We start from the raw sequence: 20,762 nt of genomic DNA, 5'->3' as shown, positions 1-20,762 counted from the left end.
TCTTATTTAGTCAGTTTTGGAAATTTGTATTTGTATTTTATTTGTAATAATTAAATTTTATTTTCCTAGGAAATAATAATCATAGTAATTATTATTATTGGTACTTGGGATTGAAGCCGGGGTGCTTTACTACTGGGTCACCCAAACCTTTTTATTATTTATTTATTTATTTATTTACTGGGGATTGAGCTCAGGAGCACTCAACCACTGAGCCACATCCCCAGCCCTATTTTGTATTTTATTTAGAGACAGGGTCTTACTGAGTTATTTAGCACTTTGCTTTTGCTGAGGCTGGCTTTGAACTCTCGATCCTCCTGCCTCAGCCTCTTGGGCTGCTGGGATTACAAGTGTGTGCCACTGTGCCTGACCCTTTTTATTTTTTATTTGGAGGCAGTGTCTAACAAATTGCTTAGGGCCTCACCAAGTTTCTGAGGCTGACCTTGAATTTGTGATCCTCCTGCCTCAGCCTTTTGAGTTGCTGGGATTACAGGGTGTGCTATTGCACTTGGCTTCTCCTAGGAAATTCTAAATCTAATTTAGATTTTATATAATTGTAGTGTTAGGACAACCCTATACACTTAAAATTCTTCTGAGTTTTTGGTATATATAGTAACTTTCCTTTCTTAAATTTGTATATATGTAATTTTGACCTTTTTCTTTGTTTTCTAGTGAATATGTTCTTTCTTTTAAAATACTAGCTCTTAGATTTATCTTTAGTGCGTGTATTTATAGTTTAAAAAATTAATGTCTGCAGTCAGGCATGGTAGTACACACCTGCAACTGGGGAATCTGAGGCAGAAGGATTGCAAGTTCACAATTTAGGGAGAATCTGTCTCAAAATAAAAAATAAAAGGGACTAGCGGGTGTAGCTTATTGGTTAAGCACACCTGGGTTTAATCTCCAGTACCAAAAAAAAAAAAAGTCTTTTTTTATTTTTATCTTTAATCTTGCTCCTTTATGCTCATTTTATAGTTTTTTTCTAACTAACTTATATTATTAATTTACTTCTATTTTTTTCTTCCTGGGCAATAATACATGTTCAAGGTTATCAGTTTTCATTTTAGTAAAATTTTGGTTTATCTAACAGTCTTTGATTTGTTGGGCTATTATTATTATTTTTGAAATAGTACCAGTTATATACCAGTTTTTCTCTTTGATCTAAGACTTTTATAGAAGACTTTAAATTTTAAAGCAATTTAAATTTCATTGTTGCCATATGTTTATTATTTTGAATTTTATTTTATTGTGGTCAAAGAATGCTGTCTGTAGTGGAGGATTTGATGGTTCCCTAGAACAGGTGGAGTTTCTTCAGTTTTTATATATTTACTTAAAATTCAAAATCAAATCTTTTGCCTCACAGGCTACTGGTAGTATACATTCACTCATTCTGTCTTGGATGTCCTCAAGACTTTTTAAAGTGTACCATTCTGTAATTTAGATAACTTATAGAACTAGAAAACTATTTCATATATTTGGCAGAACTCTTGCCTTCTCATTGCGTTCTTGGAGCCAGATTTTACATTCAGATTCTTCTTCCTATTAGTACCATTCCAGAAATACCAAAAGAACTCTCCTCTTTTCCTCTCACTAAATTGATCTTTTCTGTAGACTCAAAATTTCCCTTAAACGGTTTTTCACTGACCTATTTTTGAAACTTCTGATGATTAATGATTATGTCATAGAACAAAACAGTCTATAAAATTAGTTACTTTTACATAAAACTGTAATTTATTATTCATTTCTTTCCATGAATCTTGTGAGTTTTAATTTTAGAAATATGCTTTACACATATTAACTCTAATTTTGTTTTCATTAAGTGAGGTTAGCTCATGAGCTTTTCTTTTTTTTTCCCCCAAGATCAAGCATTCTTTTTTTGTTATAACTACTTCGTAATATGAATGTTCAGTTTTTTTTTTTTTTTAGAAGGGAAAGCAGCTTCTAATCCAAATATGTGTTAAAAAATGAAACTGATTCTCTAATTGGGGTGAAGTTCGCTGAGAGGAGCAAAGGGTACAGGGAAGGAAAGTGGAATAAGAATTGGGGTTTGTAGAACACTGTGAAGATTGAAGGGAACTTTTCATTGAAATGGCGAGCTCATTAACGGAAAACTGGAGAAATGTTGTTATACTTTTGTCCATACAGAAAGAACCCACCCAAATCCTAAACATTTAACAAAATACTTTAAGGCATAAAGAAAAGGGTTATTTATAACTGTCAGAGGTTATAAATAGAAAATTATTGGAGTAGAGAAAACTATTCAAGTAGGGTGTAGAAAACTATCAGAATGGAGAATGAACTACTCATTTAAATAGGCACTGTGGCTATTTGTGAGTGCCATATTGGACAGTTTGGATCTAAATGAGGCCATCAGTTTTATTGTTGTCCTTCAAAGACGTAGGTCTATTGACTAAATTATGTGCTGTTTGTACACTGTCTGTATATGTAGCGTTGAATGAGACCATCAATAAATTGGACTGCATGAAAGAAGACTATCAGTCTGATAAAGACAAATATTCGGATGTTCTTGAAAATACGGATAGACTTTATTTTACTGACAAAATTCTTCGGAAAACAGAAGATGATTCCTTTGTCGAAGGTGAGTTGATTAAACGGACAACTAACAGTTTGAAATAAATATTTCTTCTAAATCTTATTAAGTTTTTTCTTTTTTTTAATTAAGGGAACTCAACCATAGATTTCTAGTCCAAATGTTTGGTGTTACTGTTATTCTAAATTTTTATTCAAGGATTTCAAACTATTTTACCAAATACTAATTAAGTCTTAATACTTAGTTTCTAAATAGCACCATAAACTTGTTGGAACATTGTTTATTATAGAGTAGATTTAGAACTATAGCTTATTTTATAGTCACAGAGATTTTGTTATAGTATTAAAAGCCTGGTTAATCTCATGACCTGGATTGTAAAACAGATCTCAAAAGTATTTCTGTATATAGTTGTGTGGCTTTGACATGATGTTTCTTTCTAGAGTAATTTCCTTTCAAAACCAATTCCTTTCCTTTTATGGGTTTTGGATGATCTTAATTATCTGCAGTTTTGTAGCATATATTCTTTCTTTTCTCCTTCCTTCTTTCCTCTATTTGTTTATTTATATCTTTTTTCTTTCTAAAAGCCCTGATAGTATTATTAATTACATTGAGATATTTGTTTCTATAGCCAATTATTGTGTTTATTTATTTATAAGGAATTTACTTCATCCATGTTCATTTTCATCTTGAATGTATTCAGATGGGACTTACCCATGTTTACAAAGTCATTTCCTGTTTTCACTTCAGTGAAAATATAATCAAAATGTATCCCAGGGAATATTTGGCAATATCTGGAGACAGTTTTGGTTTTTAGAGCTGGTGAAGAACTACTGGCATCCAGTGAGTGGAGGCCAAGGGATGCTATGAAATATCAAACACTGTACATAACAGCACCCAAATAGTTATCTGGATCAAAATGTTAGTAGTGTTAATGTTCAGAGATCTTGTTTTAGAGTTATCTGAAGAAATTGCTAAATCTACTGTTTTGAAAGTATTTTAGTAGGTTAGTTGTTTTGTTTCTCTTACTTAGATAAAAGAATTAAAGTAAATATAATTCATCCGTATTTTAACCTCTCTTTTTTTCAAGGTAATATTTGTTCTAGTTGTGAGTTATTCTAAAGTGTTCTTCAACTACAATAAATTTGCAGTTAAATTTACAGACCCATTTATGCAATGGACACATTTTATTTCTATCACTTATCCCTCAAACAGATCTCTTTACCTCAGTTTTAATCTCTGTAGGAAGTATGTGGGATAAGTGGGTGTAACTGCAATTTGTCCTTAAGAAAAGTCCCAGAATTAGATTAGTTTAGGTAGGCAAGAAGAGATAGAATAGGAAAATTCAATACCTAAACTTTTTATTGAATAGAAGTCTAGGTATAAAGGAAGCACCTGTGACTTTAGAAACTCTGCCACATTTAAGGGGCTGATGGAGGAGACCACAGAGAAATCTAAGAAGAATGAGGACAGTGAAGAATGAGGACCAGATGATAGTGTGAAAATCCAGGGAAAATTTTTGAGAAGGGAATTTTGATAAATGTTGATAAGAACAGTATTTTTTTTTTTTTTTTTTTTTTTTTTTTTTTGCATTACTGGGGATTGAACTCAGGGCCTTGTGCTTGCAAGGCAAGCACTCTACCAGCTGAGCTATCTCCCCAGCCCCAAGAACAGTATTTAATTTATGTTTTGGTTTCCTTTCAAACTATGTAAGGTCAAGATGCCATTCCTCATTGTAAATTTTTTCTCTCTAAATTTGCAGATTTTAGAAAAGAGACTTTGTCTTCAAATCTGAAACTACCAAAGGTAAATGGTGAGTATGAACTTTATGTATGATAAAAATTCTGGGTAACAAGAGATCTTTATTTGGATCATTACCAATGTATTTTTCCAAAATAGTGATCCTGTCATGTTAACTTTCCCTGTTTATAACTCTTTAAACATTGCCCGTTGCTGTTGATGAAAATCCTCTGTGCCTTGTCTCTCTAGCATTATTTTTCGACAGTATCCTTGCTGTATATTCTTCAAGTGCATTGGCTTTTCCCCCTTCAATTCCTAAGACACTATCTTTCCTTCTACCCTCAAACTTTTGGATACATTATTGTTTTGAATATTCTTCTCTGACACTCTTTCTTTGCTCTGTTTATTTGTGTCTGGCTCCCCAGGGCAGCCTATTATTATCTTTTAGTTTGGGTCACTTTCTTTTGTTAGTTCATTTCTGTTTCACAGTACTCATTTCAGATTATAACTGTTCCATTCATATTTTCTATTATTTGACTAATATTGCTTTTCCCCACTTCCCCATAAGTGTCATTGGGACAATGACCATGTCTCTACTTTTCTTGCCATTGTATTTTCTAGCACAATCCTGGGTCTTATCATACTGTTTAAAATAGTTAATATTAATAGCTAATAGTTAATATTTACTGTGTTAAGTATTGTTCCAAATAGTTTAAGTCAAAAATGTAAATGTTTATTGAGTGAATGAATGAATGAATAGATCTTATCTCTCTAACCTCATCTTTCATCACCTCTGCATTTGTATTTATTCCGTAGCCATACTACTTATCATACTTTAAACTGATTCTATTTGCTCTTGGTTCCATGTCTTTGCTTGTGCTATTTTTTATCAGACCAACTCATGTTTTTCTTTCTCTAATTTCAGCTCAACTGTCCTGTCTTGTCCCATAAACTTCATCTAAGTTCAACATTCATTAAATAAAATGAGATTAGGCTAACTTTCTCAGTGCTTCAGTAATTTCATGTATATGCTTTTCTCATAATTCCAACTGTATGACATAATTTTGTTTACAGAGATGACAGATTCAGTTTCTCTCATCAAGGAATTACAGGAAACTCTTTGATAACAGGGACTGAATTTTTCATTGTTGTTCTCAGTAGCTGTGAAATAATGTTAGTAGAATATAGGTCTAAGATGGTATTATGGTGTTCTAAGTGACCTCCATGAAGATTTAGATCTTGTGTAATGCAATAGTTTTCAGAACATGGATACATACAGGGCTGGGACTGTGCTCAGTGGTAGAGCACTTGCCTTGCCTGTGCAAGGTACTGGGTTCGATCCTCAGCACCATATAAAAATAAATAATGATATTGTGTCCATCTACAACTAAAAATATTAAAAAAATACATTCTATTGTCATGTATAACTAAAACATTAGAAATTATAAAAAAGAATATGGAAACATACAATTTCATTTTGAAGTTCATGAGAAATGGTTTGAGAAATGGTTTAAGGGAAAATTTAAAAACTCGATAATGATTACATTTCATATTTAATTGCTGCAAGATCAATAAGACTGTTCTATTTAGCTAGGACACAAAAGTGCTTTACTTGAGAAAATGCAAGTGGAATCTGAGATGTTCTCTAAACCTTGAATCCCTATTGTGGTAGTTAGTGAAAGGTGCCCCTTTTTGTAATTTATACATATGGGGGGGGGGTCCTTTTTGTAATTCACACAAAATACAATATAGAATAGCATAGCAGAGCCTATGGTGATTCAGAGCTTTAATTTCAAAGTTTAGCCTTTTATTATGATAAATATCTTTAGATATACATGTAGAGGTATAACTGTTATTTAAGAATGAGAAAACTCATTCAGTTTTTATTGGATGAATTATTTCAGATAAACCTTATTACAATATATGTGACTAGTCCATTATATTATCTTTGTATGAAATTTTTTTATTTCACATACTGTTGAAATAAGTGGGTCTTTTGTTGTAAATGGAAAATATTTTACTTTCATTAGGGATTTGGGTTCTGATAAATACTTAATTTGTGAGTTTGCCTATAGTGGGCTTTGGACAATTATTGTGCATGAATTTTAAAAATAATACCATGTATATATTTATCTTTGTAGAGATTAAAGAAGCTGCTCACATCTTGTCACATGTTGATAATGGCAAGATTGATATACCTAACCTGAAGCATGCCCTGAAATGTTTGAATGCCAATTTAACAGAGGAGCATGTCAATGAAGGCCTTAAATGTTGTAACATCAGTGGTAAGCATTTTTGGCTTAAGATTCTTTTCACTTTTCTCCCTATTCATGGAAAATAGTCTTAGAGTACTTGTATAAGGGTTAAGAAGCTAAAGGGAGTCATCCTTCTACTGGAAACTTAGGTTGATGTAAATTAGAGCCAAAGTAATTGGCCAATTTGCATATTTGTTGACATGTCTCCTGTTCCTATGTGTCTGGATACTATAAATGCTAATTTAGATAATTGTACAATTATGTGCATTAATACATGTAAAACATCAGAAGAGGGTGGCTAGTATATATAGAGGAACTAAAAATGTTAGTTATTAGTATTATTCTCTATTCAGTAAATGGTTCTTAAAGATGTTGAGTTCTATTGCAATAGTTTCAATGATTTTAAAAAAGAAAGTGAACTGGAATGGAGTTTTAGCTAATTACTGTACATCAGAGTCTTAAGTATCAGGTTTTTAATGTCAGTATGTTTGATTTTGACATTCCAGATAATAAGGAGGTAGATTTAAAAGATTTCTTATTGGAAATGAACGAAAATCCACATTTCAAAGAGTCCAAGGGTAAGTGAATACTTTTGGTTCAGGATAATTACTGGAATATAAAGATTATGAAATGACATTAAAACTTTTGCTATATAGATTTCAAGTTTTAAATTTGTATTCTAGTTTCAAAAAAAGATTTTAGTTTATGAAATATAAATAATATAAGATTGTAAAAGTAAAGAAAATGGGGCAAAAATGTAATGAGGGGGAAATAAGTGAAAGTAAAAAAAATTCATAGTAAATACCTTTGCTGTTTATTGCAAGGACCTTTCTCAAACAGATAGATTTTCCTTTTAGGGGTTCTAGACTTATGAATTAAATCAGGGCTGAAAGTGGGAGAAAGACCATATTTGTGTTGTGCTGTCTCAAGTCAGACCTCTGGAGTTTTCAGTTTAATCTAATTAGCCTGCCTCTCTTTTGGTTTTAGAAATCCTAACTTCAGTTAATCAATTCTTCTGAATCCCTGCAATATCAACCCCTGTTAGTATTACCACACCATATGTATCCTAACCCCTGCTGTTTCTGCTTCTTGACTTCTGTCCCTGAAGTTTCTTTTATCCTTGAAATTAGGGAGCTCATTTCAACACTAACATCTTTTCCTAACTCCCAAGTCTACAGAGAACACCTACCAAAAAAGTCTTCATGGATGCGTATACCCTTAACATTTTTAAATGCTTTGGGTGAAATAAATGTCTTTTTCACATTTTAATATCTCTAAAATTAAAATGCCTAATAACATTGCATTTAAAATCAGATAGGTACTTTTTATTGAGATGTCATTTATAAATCATAAACTTCAGTCTTATACTCTTCACTCTTTAAAAGTGTACCATTCATTGGTTTTTAGTTCATTTGCAGAGTTGTACAGCCATCACCACTTTCTGCTTCCAGAATATCTTTTAAATCCCCAAAAGAAAATTGGTATCCATTAGCAATTATTCTTTATTCTAACTCTCTCTACCTGCTGACAACCACTAACCTACTTCTTGTCTACCTGAACTTGCCTGTCTTGAATATTTCACATAAATATAGTAATATGCTACCTTTTGTGTTTGATTTATTTCACATAGCATACATTTTCACAGTTCATTTATTATAGCATGAATAACACTTTGTTCCTTTTTGTGATGGAATAATAATCCTTTATATGGATATGCCATGTTTTGTTTATTTCTTTATCAATTGTTCAACATTGAGGTTGTTTCAACTTTTGGCTATTATGCATAATGCTACTATGAACATTTGTGAGTTTTTTTGTACGCAAGTTTTTGTGTAGATATATATATATATTTAATTCATTTTTATTGTAAAAAAATGGGATACATCTTGTTTCTCTATTTGTACATGAGGTAGAGGCATACGATTTGTGTAATCATACATTTACCTAGGATAAAGTTTTTGATTCATTCTTTTATTTTTTTCTTCCTCCCACCCCTCCCTACTCTTATCCCTCTATAGAGTCCCTCCTTCCTCCATTCTTGCCCCCTTCCCACCCCCTATATGTGTCATCAAATGCTTATCAGTGAGATCATTCGTCCTTTGGTTTTTTGAGATTGGCTTATCTCACTTAGCATGATATTCTCTAACTACATCCATTTGCCTGCAAATGCCATAATTTTATTCTTCTTTATGGCTGAGTAATATTCCATGGTATATATTACCACAGTTTCTTTATCCATTCATCAATTGAGGGGCATCTAGTTTGGTTCCACAATCTGGCTATTGTGAATTGAGCAGCTATGAACATTGATGTGGCTGTATCTCTGTAGTATGCTGATTTTAAGTCCTTTGGGTATAGGCCAAGGAGTGGGATAGCTGGGTCAAAGGTGGTTCCATTCCAAGTTTTCTAAGGAAATTCCACACTGCTTTCCAGAGTGGCTGCACTAATTTGCAACCCCACCAGCAATGTATGAGTGTACCTTTTTCCCCACATCCTCTCCAACACCTATTGTTGCTTGTATTCTTGATGATCGCCATTCTAGTTGGGGTGAGATGGAACCTTAGGGTAGTTTTGATTTGCATTTCTCTTATTACTAAAGATGGTGAACATTTATTCATATGTTTGTTGATTGCTTGTAGATCTTCTTCTGTGAAGTGTCTGTTCATATCCTTAGCCCATTTGTTGATTGGGTTATTTGTATTCTTTGTGTAGAGTTTTTTGAGTTCTTTATATATTCTGGAAATTAGTGCTCTATCTGAAGTATGCATGGCAAAGATATTCTCCCACTCTGTAGGCTCTCTCTTCACATTGCTGATAGTTTCCTTTGCTGAGAGAAAGCTATTTAGTTTGAATCTGTCCCAGTTATTGATTCTTGCTTTTATATCTTGTGCTATGGGAGTCCTGTTAAAGAAGTCCAATCCTGAGCCAAGAAGTTGAAGATTTGGACCTACTTTTTCTTCTATAAGATGCAGGGACTCTGGTCTGATTTCAAGGTCCTTGATCCATTGTGAGTTGAGTTTTGTGCAGGGTGAGAGATAGGGGTTTAGTTTCATTCTGTTGCATGTGGATTTCCAGTTTTCCCAGCACCATTTGTTGAAGAGGCTATCTTTTCTCCATTGCATATTTTTGGCCCCTTTGTCTAGTATGAGAAAATTGTATTTATTTGGGTTTGTGTCCGTGTCCTCTATTCTGTACCATTGATCTACCTGTCTATTTTGGTGCCAATACTATGCCGTTTTTGTTACTATTGCTTTGTAATAGAGTTGAAGATCTGGTATTGCGATACCCCCTGCTTTGCTCTTTCTACTGAGGATTGCTTTAGCTATTCTGGGTTTCTTATTCTTCCAGATGAATTTCATGATTGCTTGCTCTATTTCTGTGAGGTATGTCATTGGGATTTTAATTGGAATTGCACTGAATCTGTATAGCACTTTTGGTAGTATGGCCATTTTGACAATATTAATTCTGCCTATCCAAGAACATGGGAGATCTTTCCATCTTCTAAGGTCTTCCTCAATTTCTTTCTTCAGTGTTTTGTAGTTTTCATTGTAGAGATCTTTTACCTCTTTGGTTAGATTGATTCCCAAGTATTTTTTTCTTTTTTGAGCTTATTGCAAATGGAGTTGTTTTCCTCATTTCCCTTTCAGCTGTTTCGTCGCTTGCGTATAAAAATGCTGTAGATTTTTGTGTGTTGATTTTCTAGCCTGCTATTTTGCTGAATTCATTGATGAGGTCTAGAAGTTTTCTGGAGGAGGTTTTTGGATTCTCTAAATATAGAATCATGTCATGCACAAATAGTGAGAGCTTAAGTTCCTCTTTTCCTATTCGTATTCCTTTTATTTCTTTAGTCTGCCTAATTGCTCTGGCTAGAGTTTCGAGGACAATGTTGAATAGAAGTGGTGAAAGAGGACATCCCTGTCTTGTTCCCGTTTTTAAAGGGAATGGTTTCAGTTTTTCTCCATTAAGAATGATGTTGGCCATGGGGTTAGCATAAATAGCCTTTACAATGTTCAGGTATGTTCCTACTATCCCTATTTTTTCTAGTGTTTTGAGCATGAAGGGGTGTTGTATTTTGTCAAATGCTTTTTCTGCATCAATTGAGATAACCATATGATTCTTATCCTTAAGTCTATTGACATGATGGATTACGTTTATTGATTTACGAATGTTGAACCATCCTGGCATTCCTGGAATGAACCCCACTTGATCGTGGTACACAATTTTCTTAATATGTTTTTGGATACGGTTTGCCAATATTTTGTTAAGGATCTTTGCATCTATATTCATCAAGGATATTGGTCTAAAATTTTCTTTCCTTGATGTGTCTTTTCCTGGTTTGGGTATGGGGGTGATATTAACTTCATAGAATGAGTTCGGTAGAGTATCCTCCTTTTCTATTTCCTGGAATACCTTGAGAAGTATTGGAATGAGTTCTTCTTTGAAGGTCTTGTAGAACTCGGCTGAGAATCTGTCTGGTCCTGGGCTTTTCTTGGATGGTAGATTTTTAATGGCTTCTACTATTTCATTGCTTGATATTGATCTGTTTAAATCGTGTATGTCCTCCTGGTTCAATCTGGGCGGAGCATATGTCTCTAGAAATTTGTCAATGTCTTCGGTACTTTCTATTTTGTTGGAATACAGATTTTCAAAGTAGCTTCTCATTATGTTCTGTATCTCAGTGGTATCTGTCGTGATATTCCCTTTTGCATCATGTATTTTAGTAATTTGAGTCTTCTGTCTCCTTCTCTTTGTTAGTGTGGCTAAGGGTTTATCTATTTTGTTTACTTTCTCAAAGAACCAACTTTTTGTTATGTCAATTTTTTGAATAGTTTCTTTTGTTTCAATTTCATTGATTTCAGCTCTGATTTTAATTATTTCCTCTCTTCTACTACTTTTGCTGTTCTTCTTTTCTTCTTTTTCTAGGGCTTTGAGCTGTAATGTTAGGTCATTTAATTGTTGACTCTTCATTCTTTACTGGAATGTGCTCCATGCAATGAATGATCCTCTTAGTATCGCTTTCATTGTGTCCCAGAGATTTTGATATGTTGTATCATCGTTCTCATTGACCTCTAAGAGTTTTTTAATCTCCTCCCTGATGTTTTTTGTTATCCATGTTTTATTCAATAGCATATTATTTAGTCTCCAAGTCTTGGAGTAATTTCCTTTTTTTATTTTGTCATTGATTTCTACTCTCAGTCCATTATGATCTGATAGAACACAAGACAGTATCTCTATTTTTTTGCATTTCCTAAGGGCTGTTTTGTGGCATAACACATGGTCTATTTTTGAGAAGGTTCCATGTGCTGCTGAGAAGAAAGTGTATCCGCTTGTTGATGGATGGAATGTTCTATATATGTCTATTAAGTCTAGGTTATTGATTGTGTTATTGAGTTCTATGGTTTCTTTGGTTGGATTTTGTTCGGAAGGTCTATCTAGTGGTGACAGCGGTGCGTTAAAGTCACCCAGAATTATTGTGTTGTGGTCTATTTGATTCTTGAAATTGAGAAGGATTTGTTTGATGTACAGGGATGCACCATTGTTTGGGGCATAAATATTTACTATCGTTATGTCTTCCTGATTTATGGTTCCCTTAAGCAGTATGAAATGTCCTTCTTTATCCCTTCTGACTAACTTTAGCTTGAAGTCTTCTTTATCTGATATAAGGATGGAAACCCCCGCTTTTTTACTGAGTCCATGTGCGTGGTAGGTTTTTTCCCATCCTTTCACCTTTAGTCGGTGGATGTCTTTTTCTATGAGATGAGTCTCTTGCAGGCAGCATATTGTTTGGGTCTTTCTTTTTAATCCATTCTGCCAGTCTATGTCTTTTGATTGAGGAGTTTAGGCCATTAACGTTCAGGGTTATTATTGAGAAATGATTTGTATTCCCAGTCATTTGGCTTATTTTTGGTTTTTACGTTGGCTTGGTTTCTCCTTTGAGTGTTTTTTCTCTAAGGTAGTTCCTCCCTTTGCTGACCTGCATTGTTGTTTTTCATTTCCTCCTCATGGAATATTTTGTTGAGAACATTCTGTAGTGTAGGCTTTCTATTTGTAAATTCTTTTAACTTTTCTTTATCATGGAAGGATTTTATTTCATCTTCAAATCTGAAGGTTAGTTTTACTGGGTATAGGATTCTTGGTTGGCAACCATGTTCTTTCAGAGCTTGAAATATGTTGTTCCAGGCCCTTCTAGCTTTTAGAGTCTGGGTTGAGAAGTCGGCTGCTATCTGTATTGGTCTCCCCCTATATGTAATCTGATGCTTTTCTCTCGCAGTCTTCAACATCCTATCTTTATTTTGAATGTTAGGCATTTTCATTATAATGTGCCTTTGTGTGGATCTGTTGGGATTCTGTGCATTTGGTGTTCTGTAAGCCTCTTGTATTTGATTTTCCATTTCATTCTTCAGGTTTGGGAAATTCTGATATTATTTCATTGAATGGGTTGTTCATTCCTTTGGTTTGTATCTCTGTGCCTTCCTCAATCCCAATAATTCTTAAATTTGGTCTTTTCATGATGTCCCATAGTTCTTGGAGATTCTGTTCATGATTTCTTATGAACTTCTCTGTTTGGGAAACTTTATATTCAAGATTAAATATTTTGTCTTCATTGTCTGAGGTTCTGTCTTCCAAGTGGTCTAGTCTGTTGGTGATGCTTTCCATTGAGTTTTTTATTTGGTTTATTGTCTCCTTCATTTCAAGGATTCCTGTTTGTTTTCTTTTGAGAATCTCTATCTCTTTTTTGAAATGATCTTTTGCTTCCTGCAGGTGCTCTTTCAGCTTATTGGTATTATCATTCATTGCCTGCATTTGCTCTCTTATCTCATCCTTTGCTTCGCAAATCATCTTAATTATGTATAATCTGAAGTCCTTTTCTGACATTTCTCCTAACATACTGTCATTGGATTCTATTAGTATAGAATCTAGATTTGTTTGGATCATTTTCTTCCCTTGTTTTTCATGTTGTTCATGTATCTTCCCCTCCAGCAGTGCAGATCTGGGGTATTGCAGATTTCCCCCTATAGGTTTATAGTGGCCCTATAGGTTTCCAAAACCCTTTCTTTAAGGGGAGATCAATATTAGCAGTGCCCAAATCAGACACTATGCAATCCTAGACCAAATAGCCCCTATGGGGACAATAACCAAATTGTCATAATAAACAAAATGAGTTCAAATGTTATCTTCGGTAAAACAAACAGGTTTGCAATAAGGTCTGCAGTTTCTAATGGAGGACAAAGAGGATGCAGAGGGATGTAGAATGTGGCTGTTAATGGGATAAGAAAAGAATATACAGAAGTTCTAGAAAATAGAAAGGGTGAGAGTGTAATCAAAAGAAATCAGATGTTAGCATGCAAAAAAGGGAGAAAGAGACTCTGAGGGAACAAGTAAACAAAAGGAAAAGAAAGCAAGAAAGTAAAGAAATAAAAACTTAATTTTTTTTAAAAAGGAGAAAAAAGAAAATCTACTGTATAACAGTCATATACTAATGAAACTTCCCAGTGTTCAGTAGCCTGATGCATGAGAGGTACCTGACAATGAGCTTCAAGCCTCCAGCAGGCGTCGCAGGATGGGATTTGCCCCACCCGAAGGTCGGAGCTACGGCTTCCAGGATTATCCAAGATGGCCGCTCTGGCTTCGAAATGTGTTGGCGAATGGGGAGTGCAGCTCAGGGGTGGACGTGATCAGCTAGAGGTCCTGGAGACAGGATGCAGTTGGTCCAGCAGGGGTCCTGGGGGTCTAGTGTGTTTGGTGTAGTTGTGAGATTCTGGAGGCCGGGTGCAATTATTTGGTCTGGGTTCCTGGTGATAGGGCTCAGCCAGTTGGTCTGGGGGTCCTGGCAGCAGGGAGCAGTCAGTTGATATGAGGGCCACAGAGGCAGGGAGTGGTCGGTCGGGCTGAGGGATCCTGGAGACGGGGCTCAGTCAGTCCAGCCAGGGGTCCTACAGGGCCTGGCTGTTGTCTCAAAATGGCGGCAGCCACATGTAATCTTAGTATCTTAATGAAAATTCTAAATAAATAGAGGGACATATAATATTTGTGGTATGAAAGTTTCAATATGATTTCAATCATTAGCAATTTGAATCATATATTCAATGCAATCTCCATAAATTTCTACCATAATGACATAGAAACTAACAGCCTGACTTTTAAAGTGTATATGGGCATGCAAGGGAGAAAAGTATCTAGGAAAACACTGAAAAAAAAGAAAGTTGTAAAACTTATATTATTTTATGTCAACTTATTATAACGTTTGTGTAATTGATAGTGTGTTATTGACACAGAGATAAATGGAGTAGAATAGAGTCAGAAAGAAGTGAGGCAGCACATGCCTGCATTCCCAGTGGCTCAGGAGGCTGAGACAGAAGGACTGCCAGTTCAAAGGCAGCAAGGCACTAGGCAACTCAGTGAAACCCTGTCTCTAAATAAAATACAAAAAAATAGGACTGGGGATGTGGCTCAGTGGTCAAGTGCTCCTGAGTTCGATCCCTGGTACGCACCCCACCACCTCAAAAACAGAAACCCATATATCACTAGCAGCAAGGAAAAGATGGCCTTTCACATAAATGACAATATTTCAATTAAATATCCATTTGTAAAAAAATTAATCTTGGTGCCTTCTTTATATCATTCACAAAAAATATATATCCTTTTTGCTAAATAATAATACTGGGACAACTGAAATAATGTGAATGGATTTGAGAATTAGATGGTTTTTAACATATCAGTATAATAATTTTATAATTGCATTGTGATTATGTAGGAGAATATTCTTACTGGAAGAGACAGTTACACATTTAGGGGTGAAGGATAATCATGTTGACTATTGTTAAATATTTCAGATAATTTTTATACAGTACTCGCAAATTTTCTGAGGGTTTGAGATTGTTTCAAAATAAAAAAGTTAAAAAGCTTTTTAAAAAAGATATAAAAAATTGATCATGTTTATGAAAAGAACATTGTAGTCAAATTTTAGGTGCCTGAATTTTATTTCTTCTACTGACCACAGCTGTGTGACCCTGCACACGTCATTTTACTTCTTTAGACTTTAGATTCTTTTTCCATACACTAGTGGTTTGGCCTCAAAAACCCATAAAGTACTTTCTTTTTTAATAGTTCAGTGATATAAATTGAATTTTATTCCTTCAATATTTTATATTTTGACAGTTGAGTAGGCTCTATATCATAAAAACAGAGTAGACAAATAAACTTATTAAATAATGTAAGGTACTGTGGTAACGACTGGCTGGCCCTGGAATAATTACAAATGTTTTTGTATTCTCAGTTTCTTTGCTTCACTAAAAGGATAGCAATGCCCATATCATGTAGTAGTTGTAAGAATTAAGAGCATTTCTCTGTAGTAAGTATGTTTTAGTTAGCTTTTTCGCTATTGTGACCAAAAGACCTACAAGAACAATTTTAGGAGATAAAAAGTTTATTTGGGTCTCAGAGCTTCAGGGGTTTTGGTCCATAGATGGTTGACTTTGCTGCTGTGGGACCAGGGTAAGGCAGAATATCACGATGGGAAGGTGTGGAGGAGGAAGGCAACTCAGGATGCAACAATTAGGAAACAGAGAGAGACTGCTCCACTCACCGGGGGCAAATATGTACACCGCAGAGCCGTGCCCCCCGTGACCTACCTCCTCCAGCCTTACCCTACCTTCCTGTGGTCACCACACGGTTCATCCATTAAACTGATGATGTCAAGGCTCTCATCACCCATCACTTCACCTCTGAACTTCCTTTCGTTGTCTTACACATGAGCTTTTGGGGAACACCTCATATCTAAACCATAACCAGGTCCTGTTAAATAGTTGTAAACTCAGGTGTGCAACATGTAAAATATCATCGTTTTTAGAATTAAATCAGTAGTCATATTTTCTTTTCTAAAGTTCAGTACTGTAAATTAAACTTTGTGCCCCTAGGATATCACATTTTGAGGAGCTGAGTAGGTGCTCTATGAGGAGAACATAGTGGGCAGATAAATTGTTATGTAGCATAGGTTATTGTGTCAGCCTAGAAAAATTACATAAGTTTTCTCTTTTTTTGTTTCTTCTTTAAAATAGTAGTAGAACATGAAATACATTTTGCCTTTATACCCAGGCACTTGGAATCCCTTACATTCACATGACATAGTCGGGTTCATTTTGTTTCTTAACTTCTCTAGAATCAGATCCTCATAGTATTATTTCCCTTTTTAAAGAAAAGAAACTTCATGTTCAAGAGGGCTTGTTGTCAATAATGCTTTTGTCATATGGAGTTGTAAGAATTAGGATTGTGCCTCTGTCTTAGATAGTAATTAAAAAGTCGCAGACTCCAGTGTGTGGAAATGTAATTAAATTGATAGTCAAGGTTTAAATTATTATGACTCTCCAAATAGAGCTTATTGATGGAGCAATAGGTATTCTGCCTACTACCATGCCAGTTTGCTTATACAATCTCCCCTGTTCCTTTCTCCTAGGGTTAACAGTAATCTTATTTAATTAACTTATTTAGGTTTTGAGACAGGGTCTTGCTGTGTTACCCAGGCTAGTCTCAAACTCCTGAGCAAAAGCCATCTTCCTATGTCAGCCTCCCCAGTAGCTGGTTCTACAGGAGTATAGCATCATGCTTGGTTTATCTTGCTTTAGAACTTGTATATTTTATTATAGATTTATTATTCCCCCCATATCTAACATTTCTGGCATATCTGTTAATATTTTCATATACTCAAACATGGGCTTATGTCCTTCAGATGCTCTGATTTGAACTGTTTCTTCTTTATGCCTGCTATTCAGCTGTTGTCCTGGGATTTCTCTTTAGTCATATTCTGTGACCAACTTGTCTCCTGTATCTGTTATTTTTCCTGGTCATGATTTACTCCTTTATTTTACTGATGCATATTCTCAGTGAGGTTCCAAGGAAAGCAAGCATGGGGGATAAAATTTTTGAGACTTTGAGTGGTTACAAATGACCTTCTTTTGCCTTTATCTTTAATTATTTGGCTGGGTGTTAAATGTTAAGTCTCAACCACAGTGCTTATCATGTAGTAGTTGCTCCATAAATGGAAGATGATTTTATTGGAGCAGATTATAGCAAAGTTTGTTCTCCTATATCCAGCTAGCCATACTTTCCACTTAGTCTACATTTATTTTATTTTTATTCTCAGTTGTGGCCAGTTTCAACAAGAGCTGGAGGAAGTATCTACTTACGTGAAAAAAGGGCTGACAGAATTCTTTTTCACAATATTAGTATCAACTTTTTGTTGGTACTAGGAATTGAGCCCAAGGACACACTCTACCATTGAACTGTATCCCATTCCTTTTTCTTTTGAGTTAGGGTCTCACCAAGTCACTCAGGTTGGCCTTGAACTTGTGTTCCTCCTACCTTAGCCCCCCAAGCCACTGCACCCAACTGCTATCAAAATCCAGTTAATTTCTTAGAACAAAATTATAACATGCTTACACATTAATAATTTTGTGGTGAAATCTATCTTGTCTCTTTAACATAACTTTAAGTCAAATAATTTAATTTAAAATGAATCTGTAATGTTTCACAGTTATTCAAGGGCCACACATGAAGAATTAAATAGCCCAAGGGATAAAATTTGACTACCTGTATTTGTCTACTTGAAAGGCACAGTGTTTCAGAACTTAGACTTTGGAACATGTCTGACTTGAATCCTGTTCTTGCCACTTAACTGCTATTCTTCAGTAAATCACTTAATTTTGCTAACCTCAGTTTCTTCCTCTGAAAATGGGGATAATCATATTGCGGGATTATTATAAGGCCAAATAGGTAAGGTGAAAGTGCTTAGAACTGTGTCTAATACTTGGTAAGTTCTCAATGATTATTATGTACATAATCTATGATACATTCTTATTTTTAGAACTATGCTAATAGGTCCTTTAAACTATATTTTATACAAACTGAGCCTGAGTGAAAATGATTAACACTGTTTCTGCTGTTGAAAATTTTGTTTTTGCTCTTTTTTTTGCAGCTACACAACTACTTTTAGCTACTACCCAAATTCTCCAAGATGATCTAATTGATGTCTCTGACCTCAAGATGTTATTGATGAACAATGATCTTTATCCAGCTAATGCCATACTTAATGAAATGTTAAGAAATATACCTGAACATGGTTAGCAGTTTCAATATATCTATCTTATATGGGACATCCTCTGCTGATGGGGTTGGAAGGTATATGGATAGGACATACAAGGATGAAGGGTACTCATTGCAGTGAAATGACTGACGGACACCAGTGTTGTCCTGCTGGTGTGTCAACCCAGAGCTCCATAGGGCCAAACAAAGGGGAAAGTCAGGGTCTACCTATCCTTGTGGGAAACTGATGGTGATACCTAGGAGGTGAGATTTTAATAAAAAATACTGATTTTAAATGCTTTATAATTTTATTTTTGATTGACATATAGTTGTACATAGTTTTAGGGCTAGGAGGTGAGATTATCTTGTGAACTGACTGACAGAGGCAATGATCAGTCAGAATTCCATCCATACAGTAGACCAGGGCCTTAGACCCTTTAGCACCTTCTAAAGGTGCTAACCCTTTAGAAGCTAAATTGTAGTGACATCAAGAGATCTTATGTGTGGGTGCATGTGGTGGTGGCTCAGAGCAGCAGATATTTACAAAGTTACCAAATAATTTCATTATTTCGGTAAATAGTATAACTGAATATTATCATTGTTAGGTTCTTAAAATGAGTTGAGAAACATTTTCTTAAAGAAACTTTTTTTCTTCCTTAAATGTTTAATAGAACTCGTATGTGAAGACTTGTGGAACTGGAGTTTTATTTGTGGAATGACTTTAGATTATTAATGATTATTATTTGAATGGGATAGCAAAAATATTCAATTTTCTTGTTAATTTTGATAAACTATTTTTATAGGAATTTGTTCGTTTCATGTACATTTTCAAATGTATTGAACAAAGTTCTTGATATCTGCATGTCTTTTTGATGTCTGCCACATCTATAATGATATCCTCATTTTCATTTTCAATGTTAGTGACGTATAGTTTCTTTTTCTCCTCTTGATCAGTCTCCACAGAATTTTCAATTTTATTAATCTTTTGAAAAAAATACAACCTTTGTCTTGATTGATCTTTTTAAAATTTATTTTCCTTCAATATTTTCTGCTTTTTACTATATTCTAACTTCTAGTGATGAATATTTAGCTTAAAAATTTTAAAGATTTTTTTTCTTTTGTAATATATGCTTTGAAGCAAATTGTCTTCAATGTGCTGGTTTAACTATGTTCTACATGTTTTGATAATGTAGAATTTTAGTTATCATTTAAGTTAAAGCATCTTCTAATTTTTATTTGTTTCTTCTTGACTCATGGGTTTAGAAGAACATTTTTTGATTTCCAAAAATTTGGGGTTTTTTTGTAATTGTCATATTATTAATTTGTAGCTTAATTGCATTGTGGTCAGTGAACATAACTCTCAGTTTTTTGAAGTTTGTTTAGGCTTGCTTAATGGACTATTTTATGATAATTTTGGTAAATATTTTATATGACTGGAAAAAAACATATTCTGCAGTTGTTGGGTGGGAGTATTCTGTATATCTACCTATTAGGTCTAATTTGTGGTCATGTTAAAAAATTTTGTATTCTTATTAATGTTTTGTCTGTTTAATAGTTCCTGAGAGAATTTTTTAATATCACAGTTTTCTAAACTGCATGTATGTATTTCTTATAATTCCATCTTTCAGTTCATGTTATTAAGTATATGCCAACAGAATTATTGTATCTTTTTGTTGAAGTGAACATTTCAATATTAACATGTTTGTTTTTAATAATGCATTTTATTTTAATGTCTACTTTGATATTAGTAAAGTAACAGCAGTTATCTTTTGTTTATGTTTGTATAATGTATTTTTGTTTTTTTACTCCTAACTTTTATGTAGCCTAAAGTTTTAGATATATCTTTTATAAATAGTATATGGTTTTGCCAGGTTGATAATATGCCTTTGAAAAATACAGAAGAGTTTCAAAGAAAGTACAGAGTTCTTATCACTTGTCTAACTTCCCTTAATGCTACATCATACACGCCATGTCATATTTATTAAGATGATGATATTATTCTTGGGACAGTACTATTAACTAAACTACAGGATTTATTTGAATTCCACTAGTTTTTTCCAGAATACCATATTACTTTTAGTTGTCATGTATTTCTGATCTATGATAGTTTCTCTGTCTTTCCTTATTTTTTAGAACCATAACAC

The 20,762-nt window shown here is 34.2% G+C and overlaps 1 protein-coding gene across 1 annotated transcript in view; it reads left to right on the top strand.

Moving 5' to 3' along the window:
* The window catches only part of EFCAB13 (EF-hand calcium binding domain 13), a gene marked incomplete at its 3' end in the record, with an annotated part of 174,619 nt that overhangs the window by 105,755 nt on the left and 48,102 nt on the right, over positions 1-20,762 (top strand). Inside the window, exons 16-20 of the mRNA XM_079130326.1 lie at positions 2,447-2,596; positions 4,308-4,358; positions 6,427-6,570; positions 7,047-7,118; positions 18,512-18,655. Of these exons, the coding sequence (XP_078986452.1) occupies positions 2,447-2,596; positions 4,308-4,358; positions 6,427-6,570; positions 7,047-7,118; positions 18,512-18,655 (561 nt within the window). The remainder of the gene's footprint in view (positions 1-2,446; positions 2,597-4,307; positions 4,359-6,426; positions 6,571-7,046; positions 7,119-18,511; positions 18,656-20,762) is intronic.

Source organism: Sciurus vulgaris (assembly GCF_902686455.1).
Source record: "Sciurus vulgaris genome assembly, chromosome: 3".
Taxonomy (NCBI): Eukaryota; Metazoa; Chordata; class Mammalia; order Rodentia; family Sciuridae; genus Sciurus; species Sciurus vulgaris.
The sequence above is the reverse complement of the archived record's forward strand: the minus strand, read 5'-3'. Positions and strand labels throughout refer to the sequence as shown.